Raw genomic sequence first — 21,004 nt, forward strand, 5'->3', positions numbered from 1 at the left:
TGGTGAGTACACTCGCATCACGCCTCTGGGATTCTGGGTTCGAACCTGAGTTGCGTGGCTATTTTCTGGGCTCTCTGGTTTCACCCCACCTTCCAAAAACATGTCTGCTTGCCTAATTGAATGCTAAATTGACCCTAGCTATGATTGGTTGTCATTTGTCTACTCGTGCCCTGTGATTGGCTGATTCAAGGTGTCCTCTGTCTAGTGCCCAAAATCAGCTGGGATAGGCTCCAGGACCCCCGTGACCAAAAAGTTCATGTCTGGTGTCGTCAATGGCATTGAAAGATAAGCATTAATAGCCAGTTTAAGTGAATTGGACGTTTATCGTTGTCAATAGCAACCAATTTTGGGTCACTTCCTGGTTATTTTAGGGTACTCATAAGTCACTTTTGGGTCAATTTTGAATCATTTCCGAGCAATTTTGAGGGATTTTCCAGGCTACTTCTTCTTTGTTTGTTGGTTCCTGTTGATTTTGGGGTGTTTTAAGGTTCCCTATGAACTCATTGGCTGACATTGAAGGCACTGTTTTGAATGAACCAATGAGATTGCGGATGGGAAATTAAGCACCCACTTGATCACACAAACTTTTGCTTTTGTGGCGCCCTCGTCGAAAAATATGAAAATCTTTATTTATGTACGTACAGTATGAAAGAGATACAAAGCGGCCGTCAAGCAAAACCGGATCGGCCACTTCCGGCCCACGGGCCGCATGTTTGACGACCCTGCACGAGAGCCACAGTTTGTTAGCGTTTGGATTCCTCGTGTCTCCGAAGCATCCCGGCAATTTGGTGGGTTTATTTTCGAGCTCTCTCCTTTGTTGCTATGGTAACCTGGGCCCGATCCCCTCCTTGTAATTTGCCCCTTGCTTCCTATTTTCACCTTTTTCCAGCTTTTTCCACTTTTTTTTCTTTTTGATGGCTTGTTTGCTGGGCTTCACCACTGTTTTTGGTGGATCTAATGGAGGCTGCTGGACGCTTGGGACCACCATCGATCTGACCACACACAAACACACACACTGACACACACACAAATTGGCTTGAGTGGTCCAGCTCACTCAGTGTCACGTTTCAGTTAGGGTGGAAACAACATTGGGCAAAACATGGTTGTGTTTGTTTGGTTTCGAGGAGGGTTCATCACCGTAGGAAAACATTTTTATACAAACTGAAAATCTTAAAGGAATAACGAAAAGATTAGATTCCTTTGCATGCATTAGCTGGGAATCGAACCCAGGTCAACTGCTTGGAAGGCAGCTATGCTCACCACTATACCACCAATGCTGAAAATTGATGTTTTTATTTTCTGAGAAATACCATTCTATCAAAGACATTAAGACACAATGATAGCTCATCAAAGACATTTGAACTCAAAATGCTCAAGAACGAAATTACATAATAGCCAATCCAAATAACAGCTTTTAGAGGACCTGGTTACGTCAACAATCATGCATTGGCCGGGAATCGAACCCGGGTCAACTGCTTGGAAGGCAGCTATGCTCACCACTATACCACCAATGCTGAAAACTACCAATTTTATTCTCTATGTAATTCAACTCTATCAAAGACCCAAAGACACAATAGTTCCATCAACAAAGACATTTTGAAAGTAATTGCTCTAAATTGTATTCCTGCATTGGCCGGGAATCGAACCCGGGTCAACTGCTTGGAAGGCAGCTATGCTCACCACTATACCACCAATGCTGATAACGAATAATTTTATTCTCTATGAAATTCATCCCTATCAAAGACCCAAAGAAAAAATAGTTCTATCAAAACAGACACACAAGGAAGAAATTTTGAAAGTAATTGCTCTAAATTGTATTCCTGCATTGGCCGGGAATCGAACCCGGGTCAACTGCTTGGAAGGCAGCTATGCTCACCACTATACCACCAATGCTGAAAACTGCCTATTTTATGCTCTATGAAATTCAACCCTATCAAAGACCCAAAGACACAATAGTTCCATTAAAAAAGACACAAGGAAGACATTTGGAAAGTAATTGCTATAAATTGTGTTCCTGCATTGGCCGGGAATCGAACCCAGGTCAACTGCTTGGAAGGCAGCTATGCTCACCACTATACCACCAATGCTGAAAACAGTGTTATTCTCTATGAAATTCAACTCTATCAAGGACCCAAAGACACAATAGTTCCATCAACAAAGACACACAAGGAAGACTCTAAAAATCATGCTCCAAAAACTTCTTCATTACACCGCAATTCAGGGTGACCCCCATCTGGCTTGGACGAGCTCCAGCACCCCCAACCACCCATGTGAAGGAAGATAAGCTCCCCAGCTAACAAACCAATAAATGACTTTCCAGATGAGCAAATAAAGTTCCACTCTTCATTTAATTTGCTCCCAACTTTCCCACTTAATCCGTTACCACTGACAACCATTTTCAACCAACCCTCCTGCTTCAAAAAGATTGGACCACACTCCTCTTTTCAATTTCAAATGTTCTCTGAGCCAAGATAGAGGAAGTGCTAGCGTTCTTTCAAGCACTTCCTCTTAAGCGTGAGCTTCCGGACGGCTGACATTTTATTTCCTTTAAAGCGGCGATAGCTGACGAGTGACTTTTCAACGGAATTCACCAAATATTGAAGCGAAACGTTGCGTTTGATCCACTTGAAGGCCCACTTTCGTCAGCTCAGGAGGTAAGCGGCTTCCAAAACGGGCTTTTTTTGTGGCTTCCTAATCTTGTTTGTGAGAGAAAAAGCAAAAAGTCAGAGGCCACACAAAGACTGCAACGTAAGAAGCGTCGTGCGAAACAACTAGAAAACATAAATGTCGATTATTTTCGACCTTTTTGGGGCTTGTCATGCCTCAAAGGGAGGAAAACATGTCAACCATTTCTCAAGTTGGTCTTTGAAAATGTCATGACAGAAGACTTAAGTTATAGAAAGTGCTTTTATAAAAATCTTATTGACAGAGGGGACGTCATGGAAGTCGATGATCCGAATGAACAAAAAAAGGAAAGCTTACAAGGTATGTTTAAAGGCTAAGAGCTGCAGGACGTGTTTTTTGTCCGTTTTGGCTAATGTATCAATGACTACTGTTTTTGTGGACAGATGAAAAGATCAAAACGATCCAGCCGACATCTTTAAAAGACCCCAAAGTGGAGAAGCTTCAGGAGGTAAATAACATACTTTGCAGATAAACACTAATGCATTGGCAGGGGATTGAACCCGGGTCAACTGCTTGGAAGGCAGCTATGCTCACCACTTTTCCACCAATGCAATTTTTTTTTTTTTTTAAGAAATACAATTTCATCAAAGACATTAAGACACGGCCGTTTAATGAACAGATACACAAGGAAGACATTTTGATAATAAATGCTCTGAATTGTATTATTTTGCCTATCGTGTCAACTGAGTTCTTTGCATTGGCTGGGAATTGAACCCAGGTCAAATGCTTGGAAGGCAGCTATGCTCCGCACTATACCACCAATGCTGAAAAATATCATTTTCTAAGAAATACAAGTTCATTAAAGACATTAAAACACGATAGTCTAATGAACAGATACACAAGGAGGACATTTTGATAGTAATTGCTCTAAATTGTATTATTTTGCAAATTGTGTTAAATGAATAGTCATATATCGGCTGTTTTCCACATATCCTTCCTTGAGCACACCTGAATCAAATGATCAACTCATCAGTGATCCCGATGATTTGATTCAGGTGTGTTGGTCGAGAGAGACATTAAAACTGACTGGATTGGGGCACTTGTAGAATGGACTTGGCCACCCCTGATGTATAGTAAGGCTCTTTTTTACCCCAAAAATTACCATGTATAGTAAGGCATTTTCTTAAAACAATACCATGTATAATAAGGCTTTTTTTGCATAAAAATGGCTGTATTTTAAGGCTTTTTTTCTTTTAAAATGAAAATGTTTGGTAAGGTCTTTTTTTCATTAAAAAATGACCATGTATAGAAAGGCTTTCTTCTTTAAAAAATGACAATGCATAGTAAGGCTTTTTTCGTTAAAAAAACGACATAGTAAAGTCAGGCTTTTTTCGTAAAAAACGACATAGTATAATAAGGCTTTTTTCGTTAAAAAACGACATAGTATAGTAAGGCTTTTTTAAAAACAACATAGTATAGTAAGGCTTTTTAAAAAACAACATAGTATAGTAAGGCTTTTTTTGTAAAAATCGACATAGTATAGTAAGGCTTATTTCGTAAAAAACGACATAGTATAGTAAGGCTTTTTTCGTAAAAAACAACATAGTATAGTAAAGCTTTTTTCGTAAAAAACGACATAGTATAGTAAGGCTTTTTTCATAAAAACGACATAGTATAGTAAGGCTTTTTTTTAAAAGACAGTATAGTAAGGCTTTTTAAAAAGACATAGTATAGTAAGGCTTTTTTCGTAAAAAACGACATAGTATAGTAAGGCTTTTTTGGTAAAAAACGACATAGTATAGTAAGGCTTTTTTCGTAAAAAACGACATAGTATAGTAAGGCTTTTAAAAAAAAGACAGTATAGTAAGGCTTTTAAAAAAAAAGACATAGTATAGTAAGGCTTTTTTGTAAAAAAACGACATAGTATAGTAAGGCTTTTTTCATAAAAAACGACATGATATAGTTGGGCTTTTTTCGTAAAAAACGACATAGTATAGTAAGGCTTTTTTCGTAAAAAACGACATAGTATAGTAAGGCTTTTTTCGTAAAAAAACGACATAGTATAGTAAGGCTTTTTTTAAAAAATGACATAGTATAGTAAGGCTTTTTTTTTTAAAAACGACATAGTATAGTAAGGCTTTTTTCGAAAAAACGACAGTATAGTAAGGGTTTTTTCGTAAAAAACGACATAGTATAGTAAGGGTTTTTTCGTAAAAAACGACATAATATAGTAAGGCTTTTTTTTAAAAAGACAGTATAGTAAGGCTTTTTAAAAAAAAGACATAGTATAGTAAGGCTTTTTTCGTAAAAAAACGACATAGTATAGTAAGACTTTTTTGTAAAAAATTGACAGTATAATAAGGCTTTTTTTCGTTAAAAAACGACATAGTATAGTAAGGCTTTTTTCGTAAAAAACTACATAGTATAGTAAGGCTTTTTTCGTAAAAAACGACATGGTATAGTAAGGCTTTTTTCGTAAAAAACGACATAGTATAGTAAGGCTTTTTTCGTAAAAAATGACATAGTATAGTAAGGCTTTTTTCATAAAAAACGACATAGTATAGTAAGGCTTTTTTTTCATAAAAAACGACATAGTATAGTAAGGCTTTTAAAAAAAAATGACATAGTATAATAAGGCTTTTTTTTTAATGACATAGTATAATAAGGCTTTTTTTTTAAAACGACATAGTATAGTAAGGCTTTTTTGTAAAAAAACGACATAGTATAGTAAGGCTTTTTTCATAAAAAACGACATGATATAGTTGGGCTTTTTTCGTAAAAACGACATAGTATAGTAAGGGTTTTTCGTAAAAAACGACATAGTATAGTAAGGGTTTTTTCGTAAAAAACGACATAATATAGTAAGGCTTTTTTTAAAAAGACAGTATAGTAAGGCTTTTTAAAAAAAGACATAGTATAGTAAGGCTTTTTTGTAAAAAAACGACATAGTATAGTAAGGCTTTTTTGTAAAAAAACGACATAGTATAATAAGGCTTTTTTTCGTTAAAAAACGACATAGTATAGTAAGGCTTTTTTCGAAAAAACGACATAGTATAGTAAGGGTTTTTCGTAAAAAACGACATAGTATAGTAAGGGTTTTTTCGTAAAAAACGACATAATATAGTAAGGCTTTTTTTAAAAAGACAGTATAGTAAGGCTTTTTAAAAAAAGACATAGTATAGTAAGGCTTTTTTTGTAAAAAACGACATAGTATAATAAGGCTTTTTTTCGTTAAAAAACGACATAGTATAGTAAGGCTTTTTTCGTAAAAAACGACATAGTATAGTAAGGCTTTTTAAAAAACAACATAGTATAGTAAGGCTTTTTTCATAAAAAACGACATAGTATAGTAAGGCTTTTTTCATAAAAAACGACATAGTATAGTAAGGCTTTTTTTAAAAAAATTACATAGTATAATAAGGCTTTTTTTTAAAACGACATAGTATAGTAAGGCTTTTTTCGTAAAAAACGACATAGTATAGTAAGGGTTTTTTTTCGTAAAAAACGACATAGTATAGTAAGGCTTTTTTCGTAAAAAACGACATAGTATAGTAAGGCTTTTTTCGTAAAAAACGACATAGTATAGTAAGCGTTTTTTCGTAAAAAACGACATAGTATAGTAAGGCTTTTTTCGTAAAAAACGACATAGTATAGTAAGGCTTTTTTCGTAAAAAACGACATAGTATAGTAAGGCTTTTTTCGTAAAAAACGACATAGTATAGTAAGGCTTTTTTCGTAAAAAACGACATAGTATAGTAAGCGTTTTTTTCGTAAAAAACGACATAGTATAGTAAGGCTTTTTTCGTAAAAAACGACATAGTATAGTAAGGCTTTTTTCGTAAAAAACGACATAGTATAGTAAGGCTTTTTAAAAAAAAATGACATAGTATAATAAGGCTTTTTTTAAAAAACGACATAGTATAGTAAGGCTTTTTTTTAAAAATGACATAGTATAATAAGGCTTTTTTTTAAAAACGACATAGTATAGTAAGGCTTTTTTCGAAAAAACGACATAGTATAGTAAGGTTTTTTTTTCCGTAAAAAACGACATAATATAGTAAGGCTTTTTTTAAAAAGACAGTATAGTAAGGCTTTTTTAAAAAAAGACATAGTATAATAAGGCTTTTTTCGTTAAAAAACGACATAGTATAGTAAGGCTTTTTTAAAAACAACATAGTATAGTAAGGCTTTTTAAAAAACAACATAGTATAGTAAGGCTTTTTTAGTAAAAATCGACATAGTATAGTAAGGCTTATTTCGTAAAAAACGACATAGTATAGTAAGGCTTTTTTCGTAAAAAACGACATAGTATAGTAAGGCTTTTTTCGTAAAAAACGACATAGTATAGTAAGGCTTTTTTTCGTAAAAAACGACATAGTATAGTAAGGCTTTTTCCGTAAAAAACGACATAGTATAGTAAGGCTTTTTTCGTAAAAAACGACATAGTATAGTAAGGCTTTTTTCGTAAAAAACGACATAGTATAGTAAGGCTTTTTTTCGTAAAAAACGACATAGTACAGTAAGGCTTTTTCCGTAAAAAACGACATAGTATAGTAAGGCTTTTTTCGTAAAAAACGACATAGTATAGTAAGGCTTTTTTCGTAAAAAACGACATAGTATAGTAAGGCTTTTTTTCGTAAAAAACGACATAGTATAGTAAGGCTTTTTCCGTAAAAAACGACATAGTATAGTAAGGCTTTTTAAAAAAAAATGACATAGTATAATAAGGCTTTTTTTTTTAAACGACATAGTATAGTAAGGCTTTTTTAAAAAAATGACATAGTATAATAAGGCTTTTCTTTAAAAACGACACAGTATAGTAAGGCTTTTTTGTCTTTAAAAACGACATAGTATAGTAAGGCTTTTTATTTACAAAAAAGACCATGTATAGTAAGGCTTTTTTAAAAACAACATAGTATAGTAAGGCTTTTTAAAAAACAACATAGTATAGTAAGGCTTTTTTTTTTAAACGACATAGTATAGTAAGGCTTTTTAAAAAAAAATGACATAGTATAATAAGGCTTTTCTTTAAAAACGACACAGTATAGTAAGGCTTTTTTGTCTTTAAAAACGACATAGTATAGTAAGGCTTTTTATTTACAAAAAAGACCATGTATAGTAAGGCTTTTTTCTTAAAAAATGACCATGTATAGTAAGGCTTTTTTGTTTAAAAAAGACCATGTATAGCATGGCTTTTTTTCTTGAAAAACGACATAGTAGAGGAAGGCTTTTTCCCTAAAAAACGACATAGTATAGTATGGCTTTTCCCCCTAAAAAACGACATAGTATAGTATGGCTTTTTTCCTTTAAAAAACGACATAGTATAGTATGGCTTTTTTTCTTAAAAAACGACATAGTAGAGGAAGCCTTTTTTTCTTAAAAAACGATATTGTATAGTAAGGCTTCTTTTCTTAAATAACGACATAGTATAGTAAGGCTTTTTTTCTTTAAAAAATGACATAGCAAGTAAGGCTAAGAGAGTCCGAGAATAAATCCTACTTCTGATTCTTCACCTTCTAGTTGTTGCTGTGGTCCACATTGTTTATTGAGGTAATGAAAAGGATAAATACAACTTCCAACTTTACTGTGGTGCGTGGCAAAGACAATTGGTCAGAACTTCAGGTGGACTCAAGTTCTAATCAGAAGTGAGTTTGATTCCACTCTTTGCAATTCTCAAATTGTTTATTGAGGTAATGAAAAGGATAAATATAACTTCCAATCACTTCATTTCAGAAGACACTGTGGTCCAGTGGCAAGAACAATGGGTTGAAATTGAAGTTGGACACAAGTTCAAATCTGGAGTGAGTTCAAGTCCACTCTTTGCAAATCTCAAATTGTTTATTGAGGTGATGAAAATGATAAATATAACTTCCAATCATCTTATTTCAGAAGTTACTGTGGTCCAGTGGCAAAGACAATGGGTCAGACAGACCTCAAGTTAGTGGATTTGACTGCCATGTGGGAGATGGGGTTCGAATCCCGCTCTCGTTTGACTAATCACTACACTAGTAGTTCAGTAAATGGCTAATCCTTTTTTCATTCAAATAAAGACTTAGTCATTTTTTTCAGCAAAACAATATTTCCGGTCAGCCGAAGGCTGACCGGAAGACAGTTGGGAGGGGGGATCCCTGGTGGTGTTCGACAGTCGGCCTTCGGCCGACTGGCGACACCACGCAGTCGTTGACTGGCGACACCGGGACGTGAACCCTCGACACCCACGTCGCAGGCAGGTGACTTACCCACTACACCACGAGGCGGCCCGCCTATACATGATTGGAAGTTATACTTATCCTTTTCATTACCCAAATAAACAATTTGAGAATTGCAAAGAGTGGAATTGAACTCACTCCTGATTTGAACTTGAGTCCACCTGAAGTTCTGACCCATTGTCTTTACCACTGGACCACAGCGACTTCTGAAACGATGTGATTGGAAGTTATACTTATCCTTTTCATTACCCAAATAAACAATTTGAGAATTGCAAAGAGTGGAATTGAACTCACTCCTGATTTGAACTTGAGTCCACCTGAAGTTCTGACCCATTGTCTTTACCACTGGACCACAGTGACTTCTGAAATGATGTGATTGGAAGTTATACTTATCCTTTTCATTACCCAAATAAACAATTTGAGAATTGCAAAGAGTGGAATTGAACTCACTCCTGATTTGAACTTGAGTCCACCTGAAGTTCTGACCCATTGTCTTTACCACTGGACCACAGTGACTTCTGAAACGATGTGATTGGAAGTTATACTTATCCTTTTCATTACCCAAATAAACAATTTGAGAATTGCAAAGAGTGGAATTGAACTCACTCCTGATTTGAACTTGAGTCCACCTGAAGTTCTGACCCATTGTCTTTACCACTGGACCACAGTGACTTCTGAAATGATGTGATTGGAAGTTATACTTATCCTTTTCATTACCCAAATAAACAATTTGAGAATTGCAAAGAGTGGAATTGAACTCACTCCTGATTTGAACTTGAGTCAACCTGAAGTTCTGACCCATTGTCTTTGCCACTGGACCACAGTGACTTCTGAAATGTTGTGATTGTCTATCAACAAAGATACACAAGCAAGACATTTTGAAAGTAATTGCTCTCAATCGTATTCCTGCATTGGCCGGGAATCGAACCCGGGTCAACTGCTTGGAAGGCAGCTATGCTCACCATTATACCACCAATGCTGAAAACATGCTAATTTATTTTCTAAGAAATACTATTCTATCAAAGACATTAAGACACAATAGTTTCATCAACAAAGAAGAATTCTCTCCATATTGTCAATTGTGTCCAACAAACACTCCTGCATTGGCCGGGAATCGAACCCGGGTCAACTGCTTGGAAGGCAGCTATGCTCACCACTATACCACCAATGCTGAAAACATGCTAATTTATTTTCTAAGAAATACCATTCTATCAAAGACATTAAGACACAATAGTTTCATCAACAAAGAAGAATTCTCTCCATATTGTCAATTGTGTCCAACAAACACTCCTGCATTGGCCGGGAATCGAACCCGGGTCAACTGCTTGGAAGGCAGCTATGCTCACCACTATACCACCAATGCTGAAAACATGCTAATTTATTTTCTAAGAAATACTATTCTATCAAAGACATTAAGACACAATAGTTTCATCAACACAGAAGAATTCTCTCCATATTGTCAATTGTGTCCAACAAACACTCCTGCATTGGCCGGGAATCGAACCCGGGTCAACTGCTTGGAAGGCAGATATGCTCACCACTATACCACCAATGCTGAAAACTAGCATTTTTATTTTTTGAGAAATACCATTCTATCAAAGACATTAAGACACAATGGTTCCATCAACAAAGATACACAAGCAAGACATTTTGAAAGTAATTGCTCTCAATCGTTTTCCTGCATTGGCCGGGAATCGAACCCGGGTCAACTGCTTGGAAGGCAGCTATGCTCACCACTATACCACCAATGCTGAAAACTAGCATTTTTATTTTTTAAGAAATACCATTCTACCAACGACATTAAGACACAATGGTTCTATCAACAAAGATACACAAGGAAGACATTTTGAAAGTAATTGCTCTCAATCGTATTCCTGCATTGGCCGGGAATCGAACCCGGGTCAACTGCTTGGAAGGCAGCTATGCTCACCACTATACCACCAAAGCTGAAAACTAGCATTTTTATTTTCTAAGAAATACCATTCTATCAAAGACATTAAGACACAATAGTTTCATCAACAAAGAAGAATTCTCTCCATATTGTCAATTGTGTCCAACAAACACTCCTGCATTGGCCGGGAATCGAACCCGGGTCAACTGCTTGGAAGGCAGCTATGCTCACCACTATACCACCAATGCTGAAAACATGCTAATTTATTTTCTAAGAAATACTATTCTATCAAAGACATTAAGACACAATAGTTTCATCAACACAGAAGAATTCTCTCCATATTGTCAATTGTGTCCAACAAACACTCCTGCATTGGCCGGGAATCGAACCCGGGTCAACTGCTTAGAAGGCAGCTATGCTCACCACTATACCACCAATGCTGAAAACTAGCATTTTTATTTTTTGAGAAATACCATTCTATCAAAGACATTAAGACACAATGGTTCCATCAACAAAGATACACAAGCAAGACATTTTGAAAGTAATTGCTCTCAATCGTTTTCCTGCATTGGCCGGGAATCGAACCCGGGTCAACTGCTTGGAAGGCAGCTATGCTCACCACTATACCACCAATGCTGAAAACTAGCATTTTTATTTTTTAAGAAATACCATTCTATCAAAGACATTAAGACACAATGGTTCTATCAACAAAGATACACAAGCAAGACATTTTGAAAGTAATTGCTCTCAATCGTTTTCCTGCATTGGCCGGGAATCGAACCCGGGTCAACTGCTTGGAAGGCAGCTATGCTCACCACTATACCACCAATGCTGAAAACTAGCATTTTTATTTTTTAAGAAATACCATTCTATCAAAGACATTAAGACACAATGGTTCTATCAACAAAGATACACAAGCAAGACATTTTGAAAGTAATTGCTCTCAATCGTATTCCTGCATTGGCCGGGAATCGAACCCGGGTCAACTGCTTGGAAGGCAGCTATGCTCACCATTATACCACCAATGCTGAAAACATGCTAATTTATTTTCTAAGAAATACTATTCTATCAAAGACATTAAGACACAATAGTTTCATCAACAAAGAAGAATTCTCTCCATATTGTCAATTGTGTCCAACAAACACTCCTGCATTGGCCGGGAATCGAACCCGGGTCAACTGCTTGGAAGGCAGCTATGCTCACCACTATACCACCAATGCTGAAAACTAGCATTTTTATTTTTTAAGAAATACCATTCTATCAAAGACATTAAGACACAATGGTTCTATCAACAAAGATACACAAGCAAGACATTTTGAAAGTAATTGCTCTCAATCGTATTCCTGCATTGGCCGGGAATCGAACCCGGGTCAACTGCTTGGAAGGCAGCTATGCTCACCACTATACCACCAATGCTGAAAACATGCAAATTTATTTTCTAAGAAATACCATTCTATCAAAGACATTAAGACACAATAGTTTCATCAACAAAGAAGAATTCTCTCCATATTGTCAATTGTGTCCAACAAACACTCCTGCATTGGCCGGGAATCGAACCCGGGTCAACTGCTTGGAAGGCAGCTATGCTCACCACTATACCACCAATGCTGAAAACTTGCAAATTTATTTTCTAAGAAATACCATTCTATCAAAGACATTAAGACAGAATAGTTTCATCAACAAAGAAGAATTCTCTCCATAATGTCAATTGTGTCCAACAAACACTCCTGCATTGGCCGGGAATCGAACCCGGGTCAACTGCTTGGAAGGCAGCTATGCTCACCACTATACCACCAATGCTGAAAACTTGCAAATTTATTTTCTAAGAAATACCATTCTATCAAAGACATTAAGACAGAATAGTTTCATCAACAAAGAAGAATTCTCTCCATAATGTCAATTGTGTCCAACAAACACTCCTGCATTGGCCGGGAATCGAACCCGGGTCAACTGCTTGGAAGGCAGCTATGCTCACCACTATACTACCAATGCTGAAAACATGCTAATTTATTTTCTAAGAAATACCATTCTATCAAAGACATTAAGACACAATAGTTTCATCAACAAAGAAGAATTCTCTCCATATTGTCAATTGTGTCCAACAAACACTCCTGCATTGGCCGGGAATCGAACCCAGGTCAACTGCTTGGAAGGCAGCTATGCTCACCACTATACCACCAATGCTGAAAACATGCTAATTTATTTTCTAAGAAATACCATTCTATCAAAGACATTAAGACACAATAGTTTCATCAACAAAGAAGAATTCTCTCCATATTGTCAATTGTGTCCAACAAACACTCCTGCATTGGCCGGGAATCGAACCCGGGTCAACCGCTTGGAAGGCAGCTATGCTCACCACTATACCACCAATGCTGAAAACTAGCATTTTTATTTTTTAAGAAATACCATTCTATCAAAGACATTAAGACACAATGGTTCTATCAACAAAGATACACAAGCAAGACATTTTGAAAGTAATTGCTCTCAATCGTATTCCTGCATTGGCCGGGAATCGAACCCGGGTCAACTGCTTGGAAGGCAGCTATGCTCACCACTATACCACCAATGCTGAAAACATGCAAATTTATTTTCTAAGAAATACCATTCTATCAAAGACATTAAGACACAATAGTTTCATCAACAAAGAAGAATTCTCTCCATATTGTCAATTGTGTCCAACAAACACTCCTGCATTGGCCGGGAATCGAACCCGGGTCAACTGCTTGGAAGGCAGCTATGCTCACCACTATACCACCAATGCTGAAAACTTGCAAATTTATTTTCTAAGAAATACCATTCTATCAAAGACATTAAGACAGAATAGTTTCATCAACAAAGAAGAATTCTCTCCATAATGTCAATTGTGTCCAACAAACACTCCTGCATTGGCCGGGAATCGAACCCGGGTCAACTGCTTGGAAGGCAGCTATGCTCACCACTATACCACCAATGCTGAAAACTTGCAAATTTATTTTCTAAGAAATACCATTCTATCAAAGACATTAAGACACAATAGTTTCATCAACAAAGAAGAATTCTCTCCATATTGTCAATTGTGTCCAACAAACACTCCTGCATTGGCCGGGAATCGAACCCAGGTCAACTGCTTGGAAGGCAGCTATGCTCACCACTATACCACCAATGCTGAAAACATGCTAATTTATTTTCTAAGAAATACCATTCTATCAAAGACATTAAGACACAATAGTTTCATCAACAAAGAAGAATTCTCTCCATATTGTCAATTGTGTCCAACAAACACTCCTGCATTGGCCGGGAATCGAACCCGGGTCAACTGCTTGGAAGGCAGCTATGCTCACCATTATACCACCAATGCTGAAAACATGCCAATTTATTTTCTAAGAAATACTATTCTATCAAAGACATTAAGACACAATAGTTTCATCAACAAAGAAGAATTCTCTCCATATTGTCAATTGTGTCTAACAAACACTCCTGCATTGGCCGGGAATCGAACCCGGGTCAACTGCTTGGAAGGCAGCTATGCTCACCACTATACCACCAATGCTGAAAACTAGCATTTTTATTTTTTAAGAAATACCATTCTATCAAAGACATTAAGACACAATGGTTCCATCAACAAAGATACACAAGCAAGACATTTTGAAAGTAATTGCTCTCAATCGTACTCCTGCATTGGCCGGGAATCGAACCCGGGTCAACTGCTTGGAAGGCAGCTATGCTCACCACTATACCACCAATGCTGAAAACATGCTAATTTATTTTCTAAGAAATACTATTCTATCAAAGACATTAAGACACAATAGTTTCATCAACAAAGAAGAATTCTCTCCATATTGTCAATTGTGTCCAACAAACACTCCTGCATTGGCCGGGAATCGAACCCGGGTCAACTGCTTGGAAGGCAGCTATGCTCACCACTATACCACCAATGCTGACATTTGTCAAAGGTATTCTATCAAAGACACAAAAGTGTGACAATCGCAATTGAAATTTTTCCACAGCTCATCCTGAAATACACTCACACATTGTGAGAGAGCAAGAGAGAGCAAGAGAGAGGTAATCCTGACTGATGTCCCTAACGACCCGGCCTGGCCTCCACTAAATGGATTGGTGGGGCTGACCGGGGGGGGGGGGTTGGGGGTCCGAGAATTGCATTTGACGGGCTGCATGTACCGTATGTGCGCACGAATAATACAGCGAGGTGGAAGGTTGGGTGAAATTTTAATGAAGGTAATTATGGGAGGTGATGGGAAGGCCGATCGCAGTGGGTGGGCGGAGGGGGGGTCTTTGGGGGGTCCTTCTTCTTGACAGGTCTTCCTATATGACAGCCCCCCCCTGCTGCAAGTGGCAATGAATAAATAAGCTTCTTTCTATGTTGTCAAACTGAATACATATAGAAGAGCTCTTTTGCTAGCTCAGGATAGGCTGTTATCTCAGGAAATTCATTAGAGCAGAATTCAAAGAGATGAAAGTGTCTGTGTGTTTGTGTGTGTGTGTGTGTGTTACCGGCCAGACGCTGCTGGATTGGATCAATAGCACTCTGAAGGCGGAGCACATTGTGGTTCAGAGTCTGGTTGAAGATCTCTATGATGGACTGGTTCTTCATCACCTCCTGGGTCAGATCATGCTTTTTCCACCTGCTTCTTTTTTGGGGAGCATCATTTCAGGGCGTATTGATCAGTCGCACATGGTGTTTGCATTAAAAGTGTAAATATTTGATACGCATTGGAACTGTTTTCATTTTTAATATGATTATTTCTTCGTTATTTATTCATATTTAGGGTCACCGTCTTGAAAATGGCTTTGACTGTAAATCTGCAAACAAATCCATTTCTTCTCCTCCTTCAGCCATTGCAGGTTGACAAAACCGCTGTTAAATCAACACAACAATATATTTGCTTGTGCAGCTCGCTCCAGATACAGTTTGGTAGCTCTGGCTAATCACTAGCCAATCATAGTTGGTGAAAGCGATGATGTATACCTACGCCTGCAAGAAGGCCTGGTGTCACCAAATCGAATTCTGATTGGTTAAAGCAACAGTCTTATCGACGCTTGTTTAATGCAGCAGAGCCTGCAGAACTGATTGTGAAGGCCTTGAGGGAGATTTCTGACCCTGGCAACAAATAATGGCTGAAATGTGATTGGTTAAATGCTTCAATATGAAAACACACATCTGTGCAACCAGGGGGAAAAGCAATGAAAGGAACGAAGCTAACAGACAATTTGGAATTATTATTATTATTTAAGTATTGATGGATAAAATAAAATGTATGATTCAGATATTTCTTAGGCCAGCAGAGAAGGCCTTGAAGGCCCTGATGGCACACCACTGCATTGTTGTAATAAGTATATTTTACAATCCATTATATTTCTGGCCTGAAGTCATTTGATTGGACAGCAGAATTCGTAATAAAATAATAAAATGACAAGCAATGTTTCCCTGTCAAGAAATGAAAAACAGATTTCCAGTTTTTCCCCTTCGTAATTCAAATTTGTGTGCTTGTAATTCAAGCAGTATGTCTTTTTTTATATAAAATTGGTTTTTAAATCTGCACACAGCAAGTGAATTGGTGAAAAACTTTGTGCAAAAAGACGTAAAAAGTGAACGAGGGTTCCCGATTGGTCGCCACAGACAGGTTGGCCGGCGTGCACTTACCTTTGGGGGAGATGGCGCTGAGCGACTCGGCGCAGATCCGCAAACTGGAGGCCGTTCTGGGGGAGCTGGACAAGCGACTGACCCCGACGGACGCCAAGTGGAGCGTCCATTGTGAGTCATCTTCTTCATCCTCCTTCTCTTTGTCCACGGTTGCTTTTTTGTTGTTGTCCAGTGGTCCACAAGAAAGACCTGTTGTCCACGCTTCATCTGCTGGTTGCCATGGTGAGACATTTCCAGCCCGAATTGGAGCTGCCCTCCGACGTGACGGTTCAAGTGGTGCTGGCGGAAGTAAGCGGGCTCCTCCCGACGCCCCGCCGTCCGCTCTTTATCGCCGTTCGAATCCCCGCAGGTGGGCGCCAGCGGAATCCGCTCTCGAGTTCAGACGGAGATTTTGACGGAAAACAGGCGAGGAACGCCTCGCCCTTCGCTTCTTCGCTCTACTCGAGTATTTCACGACTTCTGGTTTCTGAATTTCCAGGAAGAATTCCGAGAGCATCGCCGACGTAGAGGGTGAGCGGGACGTGCTCGCCGATTGGTCAAATGTCGGAATATCGGAAAATCGTGATGATTACACGAGTAGGCGTCCAATCCGTTTGAACTGGGAGGGTTGGCAGCGAAGGAACCGTTCAAATGGATCGGACCTCTGTCACTGTCGATGGCAGCCCATACTTAAAATACATTCATTCATTTTCTGAACCGCTTTATCCTCACTAGGGTCGCAGGGGGTGCTGGAGCCCATCCCAGCTAATTACGGCCACCAAGTGGGGGACAGCCTGAATCGGTGGGCAGCCAATCGCAGGGCACAAGTAGACAGACAACCCATCACTCGTAGCTAGGGGCAATTTAGCATACAATTAGCTTAGCATTCATGTTTTTGGAATGTTGGATGAAACAGAGTACCCACAGAAAACCCACACAGGCCCAGGGAGAACATGTATCTCCAAGCAGGACCCCAGTGCTGTGAGGCCGATGTAGTAACCACTCAGCCCACCGGGCCTTCCCTTTAAATAAATATATAAATAAATACTACCAAAGGTAATTAAACATTGACGTCCAATTTGTTTGAACTGGAAGGGTGGCATTTGTTGCCATTTAGTTTTTTTTAATGAATATATACATATGTATACACATACACACATATATATACATATGTATATATGTATGTATATATATACATACATATATACATATGTATATATGTATGTATACATATATGTATGTATATATGTAATGAATATATACATATGTATACACATACACACATATATATACATATGTATATAAGTATGTATACATATATGTATGTATATATGTAATGAATATATACATATGTATACACATACACACATATATATACATATGTATATATGTATGTATATATATACATACATATATACATATGTATATATATGTATGTATGTATACATATATACATATGTATATATATATATATATATATATATATATATATGTATATATGTATACATATATACATATGTATATATGTATGTATATATGTGTATATATGTATGTATATGTATGTATATATGTATGTATGTATATATGTATATATGTATGTATGTACATATATATATACACACACACATACGTATACACATATATGTACACATTATATACATATATATACACATAATATATATATATATATATATATATATATTATATATATATACACATATATACATACACACGTGTTATTTCGTTAGTATGCAGATAAAAATGAAGAGTTGTGCTTTTACGTTACAGACTATTAAGGAACTTTTGTCCTCCGCCGCGTAGGAGACGCTAATCCCGTGGAGCGGCTTCTGAAACTGGACGCCGGCGAGGTCGATACGGTGAAGCAGGTACGTACGTTTACTCGAACCAGGAGGAGAAGGAGGAGGAGGAGGAGGAAGGACGAAGGACACCAAGGTGGCAATTTGCACAAAGCTCCAGAGGGACTCCAATGACGGAAAAGCAATTAAGTGCTGCCGTCCCCTTGGACTTTTGCACTTGGACCTTCAAGACCTGCTCGGACCTTTAAGGTGAAGTTCCCCTGCTGAAGAAAACGTTTTCCCGTCACGTAGGCCCTGCTTGACTTTGCCAACGCCAACATGGTCGGCCTCGGCTTGCACGTGTCCGATTTGGAGAAGCAGGTGCTTTGCCATTGGCTGACGAACATTGTGTGATTTTCGCTCATTTTGCTTGATTATTTTTTTTTCTTTGTAGTTTTCTGACGGCGTCATGTTGCTGCTGCTCATCGGACAGCTGGAAGGCTTCTTCGTTCCTCTCCACGACTTCACTTTGACCCCCGTCGACCACGCGCAGATGGTGGAGCTGAAATAAATGACATCTCCGTGTCGTTGCCGTCGATAGGCGTCCAATCCGTTTGATCCGGGAGGGCTGACAGACAGTTGGCCATTCTAGTGGATTGGACGCCGGTCGTCCAGTTGACATTTCAATCTGGTTTAGGCTTTTTGAGTCAGAGTTCAGGTTTTAGAGAACCGTTCATTTTATGAACCGCTTATCCTGACAAAGGTCGCAGGGGGTGCTGGAGCCTATCCCAGCTAACTACGGGCACCAGGCGGGGGACGCCCTGAATCGGTGGCCAGCCAATCGCAGGACGCGAAGAGACAAAGGACAACCAATTTAGCCGATTTAGTGCTAGCCAATTTAGTGTTTCACTAGTTAGCCTAGCATGCATTTTTAGAGACGTGGGAGGAAACCGGAGTACCCAGAGAAAACCCATGCAAGCCCAGGGAGAACATGCAAATTCCTAACAATGAGAACCCACCTGGGATCGAACCCAGAACTGTTAGCCTAATGCGCTAACCACTTATCTACTGGGCCACCTCATTAAAAACATGAAAAATGTCATAAAAATGTGTTCTTACATTGACTACTAATCTCAATTTAGATTGTTCAACCAGCTAGCCTAGCACGCGTGTTTGTGGAATGTGGGAGGAAACCGGAGAACCCAGAGAAAAGCCACTTCAATTTTCAAGATAGGGTCGAAGTTGGGAATTGAAATGATTTACAAATATGTGTCTAATAGTTGTTGCTCTTTTGTTTTGGACTTTAGATGCGCAACGTGTCGTTAGCTTTGAGCTACCTCACCGATTTGGGCCTTCAGGTGTCCGCCGTCCAAGCACAAGGTGACAAAATCCTAATCTAATCCAGATTACACTGGATTAAAAATGCAGTCAAATCACACAAATCAGCCTTAAAAAAAGAGACAAAATGGAGAGACACAAGCTGTTATTATGGGATGGCTTCACGGTTCAAGTCGTTTATGGATTGAATCTTCATCTCCCGTGTTTTGTCCTGCCGTGTTTGACCTAAAATGGGATTTTTTTTCCAGATATCGTCGCTCAGGACGTCGCAGCCACGTTGAAGGTCCTCTACGCGCTTTTTAGCAAACATGGAAGACAAGAAGAGATGATGTCTGCTCTCCTTTAGTGAGAGAGAGAGAGGATGTCCAAGACTTGAGTCATGGAGTCATAAAAACGAATAAACAAGGCCGACACGAGTTCATTAAAAATGTATTAGATTTGAAACACAAGACTCGACTTTTCCCGTACGTGGTTCGATAGCAGCGCGAGGAGCTTCTAAAACAGGGGGGCGGAAAGGCTTTGAAGTAGCCAGACGCAAAGAGTCAAAAACTGTGAGAGTCAAAGAACCTTATGTCAGAAGCAGCATAAAAAAATCCAATCTGCCAATTTCTATTTTAAATCAAATTTATTATTTTAAAATAGCAGCATAAATGAATCCAATTTGCCATTTTTTTATTTGAAATATAATTTATTATTTAAAAAAGCAGCATAAAAAAATCCAATCTGCCAATTTCAATTTTAAATATAATGTATTATTGAAAAAAAGCATCATAAAAAAATCCTATCTGCCAATTTCTATTTGAAATATAATTTCTTATTTTAAATAAGTAGCATACAAATCCAATCTGCCAATTTCTATTTTAAATATAATTTATTTTTAAAAAGCTGCCTAAAAAAATCAATCTTCCAATTTCTATTTTAAATATAATTTATTATTTTAAAAAAGCAGCATAAAAAAATCCAATCTGCCAATTTAAATTGTAAATATAATGTATTATTTTAAAAATGCAGCATAAAAAAATCCAATCTGCCAATTCAAATTTTAAATGTAATTTATTATTTTAAAAAGCAGCATAAAAAATACAATCTGCCAATTTCTATTTTAAATATAATTTATTATTTTAAAAAATCCAAGCTGCCAATTTCTATTTTAAATATAATTTATTATTTTAAAAATCCAAGCTGCCAATTTCTATTTTAAATATAATTTATCATTTTAAAAAAGCAGCATAAAAAATATCCAATCTGTCAATTTCTATTTTTAAAATGATTTATTAACTGTTTTTAAAGGGCCCTATTCAATTCAAGTGTTTTAAGAGAGAATAAAAATAAGAAACATGAAATGAGCTACAGTATATGTACACAAAATACGTTAAGAAGCAAAGAGCCACATGCAGCTCGAGAGCCACCCCTGCTCTGAGACGTCTGCTTTTTCATTGTGAAATTTACCTTTAAACGTATGCTTCATTGATCGGAAAAATGCATTTGGAGAAAAAAATAGAAAATCTCTCATTCTCAAGAG

The 21,004-nt window shown here is 37.6% G+C and overlaps 1 protein-coding gene and 32 non-coding genes across 34 annotated transcripts; 1 reads left to right on the forward strand and 32 right to left on the reverse strand.

Moving 5' to 3' along the window:
• The first annotated feature begins 404 nt into the window (after positions 1 to 404).
• parvg (parvin, gamma) lies at positions 405 to 20,078 on the forward strand. Of its 2 annotated transcripts, XM_077596179.1 has the most exons (14): positions 405 to 788; positions 2,554 to 2,654; positions 2,930 to 2,985; positions 3,069 to 3,133; positions 15,227 to 15,329; positions 16,346 to 16,480; positions 16,542 to 16,657; positions 16,719 to 16,774; positions 16,848 to 16,879; positions 18,170 to 18,234; positions 18,457 to 18,525; positions 18,599 to 18,700; positions 19,452 to 19,524; positions 19,731 to 20,078. In XM_077596179.1, exons 3-14 carry the CDS (start codon positions 2,940 to 2,942, stop codon positions 19,826 to 19,828), a joined length of 960 nt encoding a protein of 319 aa, XP_077452305.1. In that variant the 5' UTR covers positions 405 to 788; positions 2,554 to 2,654; positions 2,930 to 2,939; the 3' UTR covers positions 19,829 to 20,078. The 2 variants fall into 2 exon arrangements, with proteins under 2 accessions (XP_077452305.1, XP_077452304.1); XM_077596178.1 differs by lacking the exon at positions 405 to 788 and having other exon boundaries at positions 2,109 to 2,654.
• On the reverse strand, positions 1,206 to 1,277 carry trnag-ucc (transfer RNA glycine (anticodon UCC)). The gene has a single exon. It is a non-coding gene; the product is annotated as a tRNA-Gly (tRNA).
• Positions 1,443 to 1,514, reverse strand: trnag-ucc (transfer RNA glycine (anticodon UCC)). The gene has a single exon. It is a non-coding gene; the product is annotated as a tRNA-Gly (tRNA).
• On the reverse strand, positions 1,626 to 1,697 carry trnag-ucc (transfer RNA glycine (anticodon UCC)). The gene has a single exon. It is a non-coding gene; the product is annotated as a tRNA-Gly (tRNA).
• trnag-ucc (transfer RNA glycine (anticodon UCC)) lies at positions 1,822 to 1,893 on the reverse strand. Its single transcript has one exon. It is a non-coding gene; the product is annotated as a tRNA-Gly (tRNA).
• trnag-ucc (transfer RNA glycine (anticodon UCC)) lies at positions 2,016 to 2,087 on the reverse strand. Its single transcript has one exon. It is a non-coding gene; the product is annotated as a tRNA-Gly (tRNA).
• Positions 3,379 to 3,450, reverse strand: trnag-ucc (transfer RNA glycine (anticodon UCC)). Its single transcript has one exon. It is a non-coding gene; the product is annotated as a tRNA-Gly (tRNA).
• On the reverse strand, positions 9,742 to 9,813 carry trnag-ucc (transfer RNA glycine (anticodon UCC)). Its single transcript has one exon. It is a non-coding gene; the product is annotated as a tRNA-Gly (tRNA).
• Positions 9,934 to 10,005, reverse strand: trnag-ucc (transfer RNA glycine (anticodon UCC)). The gene has a single exon. It is a non-coding gene; the product is annotated as a tRNA-Gly (tRNA).
• Positions 10,126 to 10,197, reverse strand: trnag-ucc (transfer RNA glycine (anticodon UCC)). Its single transcript has one exon. It is a non-coding gene; the product is annotated as a tRNA-Gly (tRNA).
• On the reverse strand, positions 10,318 to 10,389 carry trnag-ucc (transfer RNA glycine (anticodon UCC)). Its single transcript has one exon. It is a non-coding gene; the product is annotated as a tRNA-Gly (tRNA).
• trnag-ucc (transfer RNA glycine (anticodon UCC)) lies at positions 10,514 to 10,585 on the reverse strand. Its single transcript has one exon. It is a non-coding gene; the product is annotated as a tRNA-Gly (tRNA).
• trnag-ucc (transfer RNA glycine (anticodon UCC)) lies at positions 10,710 to 10,781 on the reverse strand. Its single transcript has one exon. It is a non-coding gene; the product is annotated as a tRNA-Gly (tRNA).
• On the reverse strand, positions 10,902 to 10,973 carry trnag-ucc (transfer RNA glycine (anticodon UCC)). The gene has a single exon. It is a non-coding gene; the product is annotated as a tRNA-Gly (tRNA).
• On the reverse strand, positions 11,094 to 11,165 carry trnar-ucu (transfer RNA arginine (anticodon UCU)). The gene has a single exon. It is a non-coding gene; the product is annotated as a tRNA-Arg (tRNA).
• trnag-ucc (transfer RNA glycine (anticodon UCC)) lies at positions 11,290 to 11,361 on the reverse strand. Its single transcript has one exon. It is a non-coding gene; the product is annotated as a tRNA-Gly (tRNA).
• trnag-ucc (transfer RNA glycine (anticodon UCC)) lies at positions 11,486 to 11,557 on the reverse strand. Its single transcript has one exon. It is a non-coding gene; the product is annotated as a tRNA-Gly (tRNA).
• trnag-ucc (transfer RNA glycine (anticodon UCC)) lies at positions 11,682 to 11,753 on the reverse strand. Its single transcript has one exon. It is a non-coding gene; the product is annotated as a tRNA-Gly (tRNA).
• trnag-ucc (transfer RNA glycine (anticodon UCC)) lies at positions 11,874 to 11,945 on the reverse strand. Its single transcript has one exon. It is a non-coding gene; the product is annotated as a tRNA-Gly (tRNA).
• Positions 12,070 to 12,141, reverse strand: trnag-ucc (transfer RNA glycine (anticodon UCC)). The gene has a single exon. It is a non-coding gene; the product is annotated as a tRNA-Gly (tRNA).
• trnag-ucc (transfer RNA glycine (anticodon UCC)) lies at positions 12,262 to 12,333 on the reverse strand. The gene has a single exon. It is a non-coding gene; the product is annotated as a tRNA-Gly (tRNA).
• trnag-ucc (transfer RNA glycine (anticodon UCC)) lies at positions 12,454 to 12,525 on the reverse strand. Its single transcript has one exon. It is a non-coding gene; the product is annotated as a tRNA-Gly (tRNA).
• Positions 12,646 to 12,717, reverse strand: trnag-ucc (transfer RNA glycine (anticodon UCC)). Its single transcript has one exon. It is a non-coding gene; the product is annotated as a tRNA-Gly (tRNA).
• On the reverse strand, positions 12,838 to 12,909 carry trnag-ucc (transfer RNA glycine (anticodon UCC)). The gene has a single exon. It is a non-coding gene; the product is annotated as a tRNA-Gly (tRNA).
• On the reverse strand, positions 13,030 to 13,101 carry trnag-ucc (transfer RNA glycine (anticodon UCC)). Its single transcript has one exon. It is a non-coding gene; the product is annotated as a tRNA-Gly (tRNA).
• On the reverse strand, positions 13,226 to 13,297 carry trnag-ucc (transfer RNA glycine (anticodon UCC)). The gene has a single exon. It is a non-coding gene; the product is annotated as a tRNA-Gly (tRNA).
• Positions 13,418 to 13,489, reverse strand: trnag-ucc (transfer RNA glycine (anticodon UCC)). Its single transcript has one exon. It is a non-coding gene; the product is annotated as a tRNA-Gly (tRNA).
• Positions 13,610 to 13,681, reverse strand: trnag-ucc (transfer RNA glycine (anticodon UCC)). The gene has a single exon. It is a non-coding gene; the product is annotated as a tRNA-Gly (tRNA).
• On the reverse strand, positions 13,802 to 13,873 carry trnag-ucc (transfer RNA glycine (anticodon UCC)). Its single transcript has one exon. It is a non-coding gene; the product is annotated as a tRNA-Gly (tRNA).
• Positions 13,994 to 14,065, reverse strand: trnag-ucc (transfer RNA glycine (anticodon UCC)). Its single transcript has one exon. It is a non-coding gene; the product is annotated as a tRNA-Gly (tRNA).
• Positions 14,186 to 14,257, reverse strand: trnag-ucc (transfer RNA glycine (anticodon UCC)). Its single transcript has one exon. It is a non-coding gene; the product is annotated as a tRNA-Gly (tRNA).
• Positions 14,382 to 14,453, reverse strand: trnag-ucc (transfer RNA glycine (anticodon UCC)). The gene has a single exon. It is a non-coding gene; the product is annotated as a tRNA-Gly (tRNA).
• On the reverse strand, positions 14,574 to 14,645 carry trnag-ucc (transfer RNA glycine (anticodon UCC)). Its single transcript has one exon. It is a non-coding gene; the product is annotated as a tRNA-Gly (tRNA).
• Positions 20,079 to 21,004: the final 926 nt, after the last annotated feature.

This window comes from Stigmatopora argus, chromosome 3 (assembly GCF_051989625.1).
Source record: "Stigmatopora argus isolate UIUO_Sarg chromosome 3, RoL_Sarg_1.0, whole genome shotgun sequence".
Lineage (NCBI taxonomy): Eukaryota > Metazoa > Chordata > Actinopteri > Syngnathiformes > Syngnathidae > Stigmatopora > Stigmatopora argus.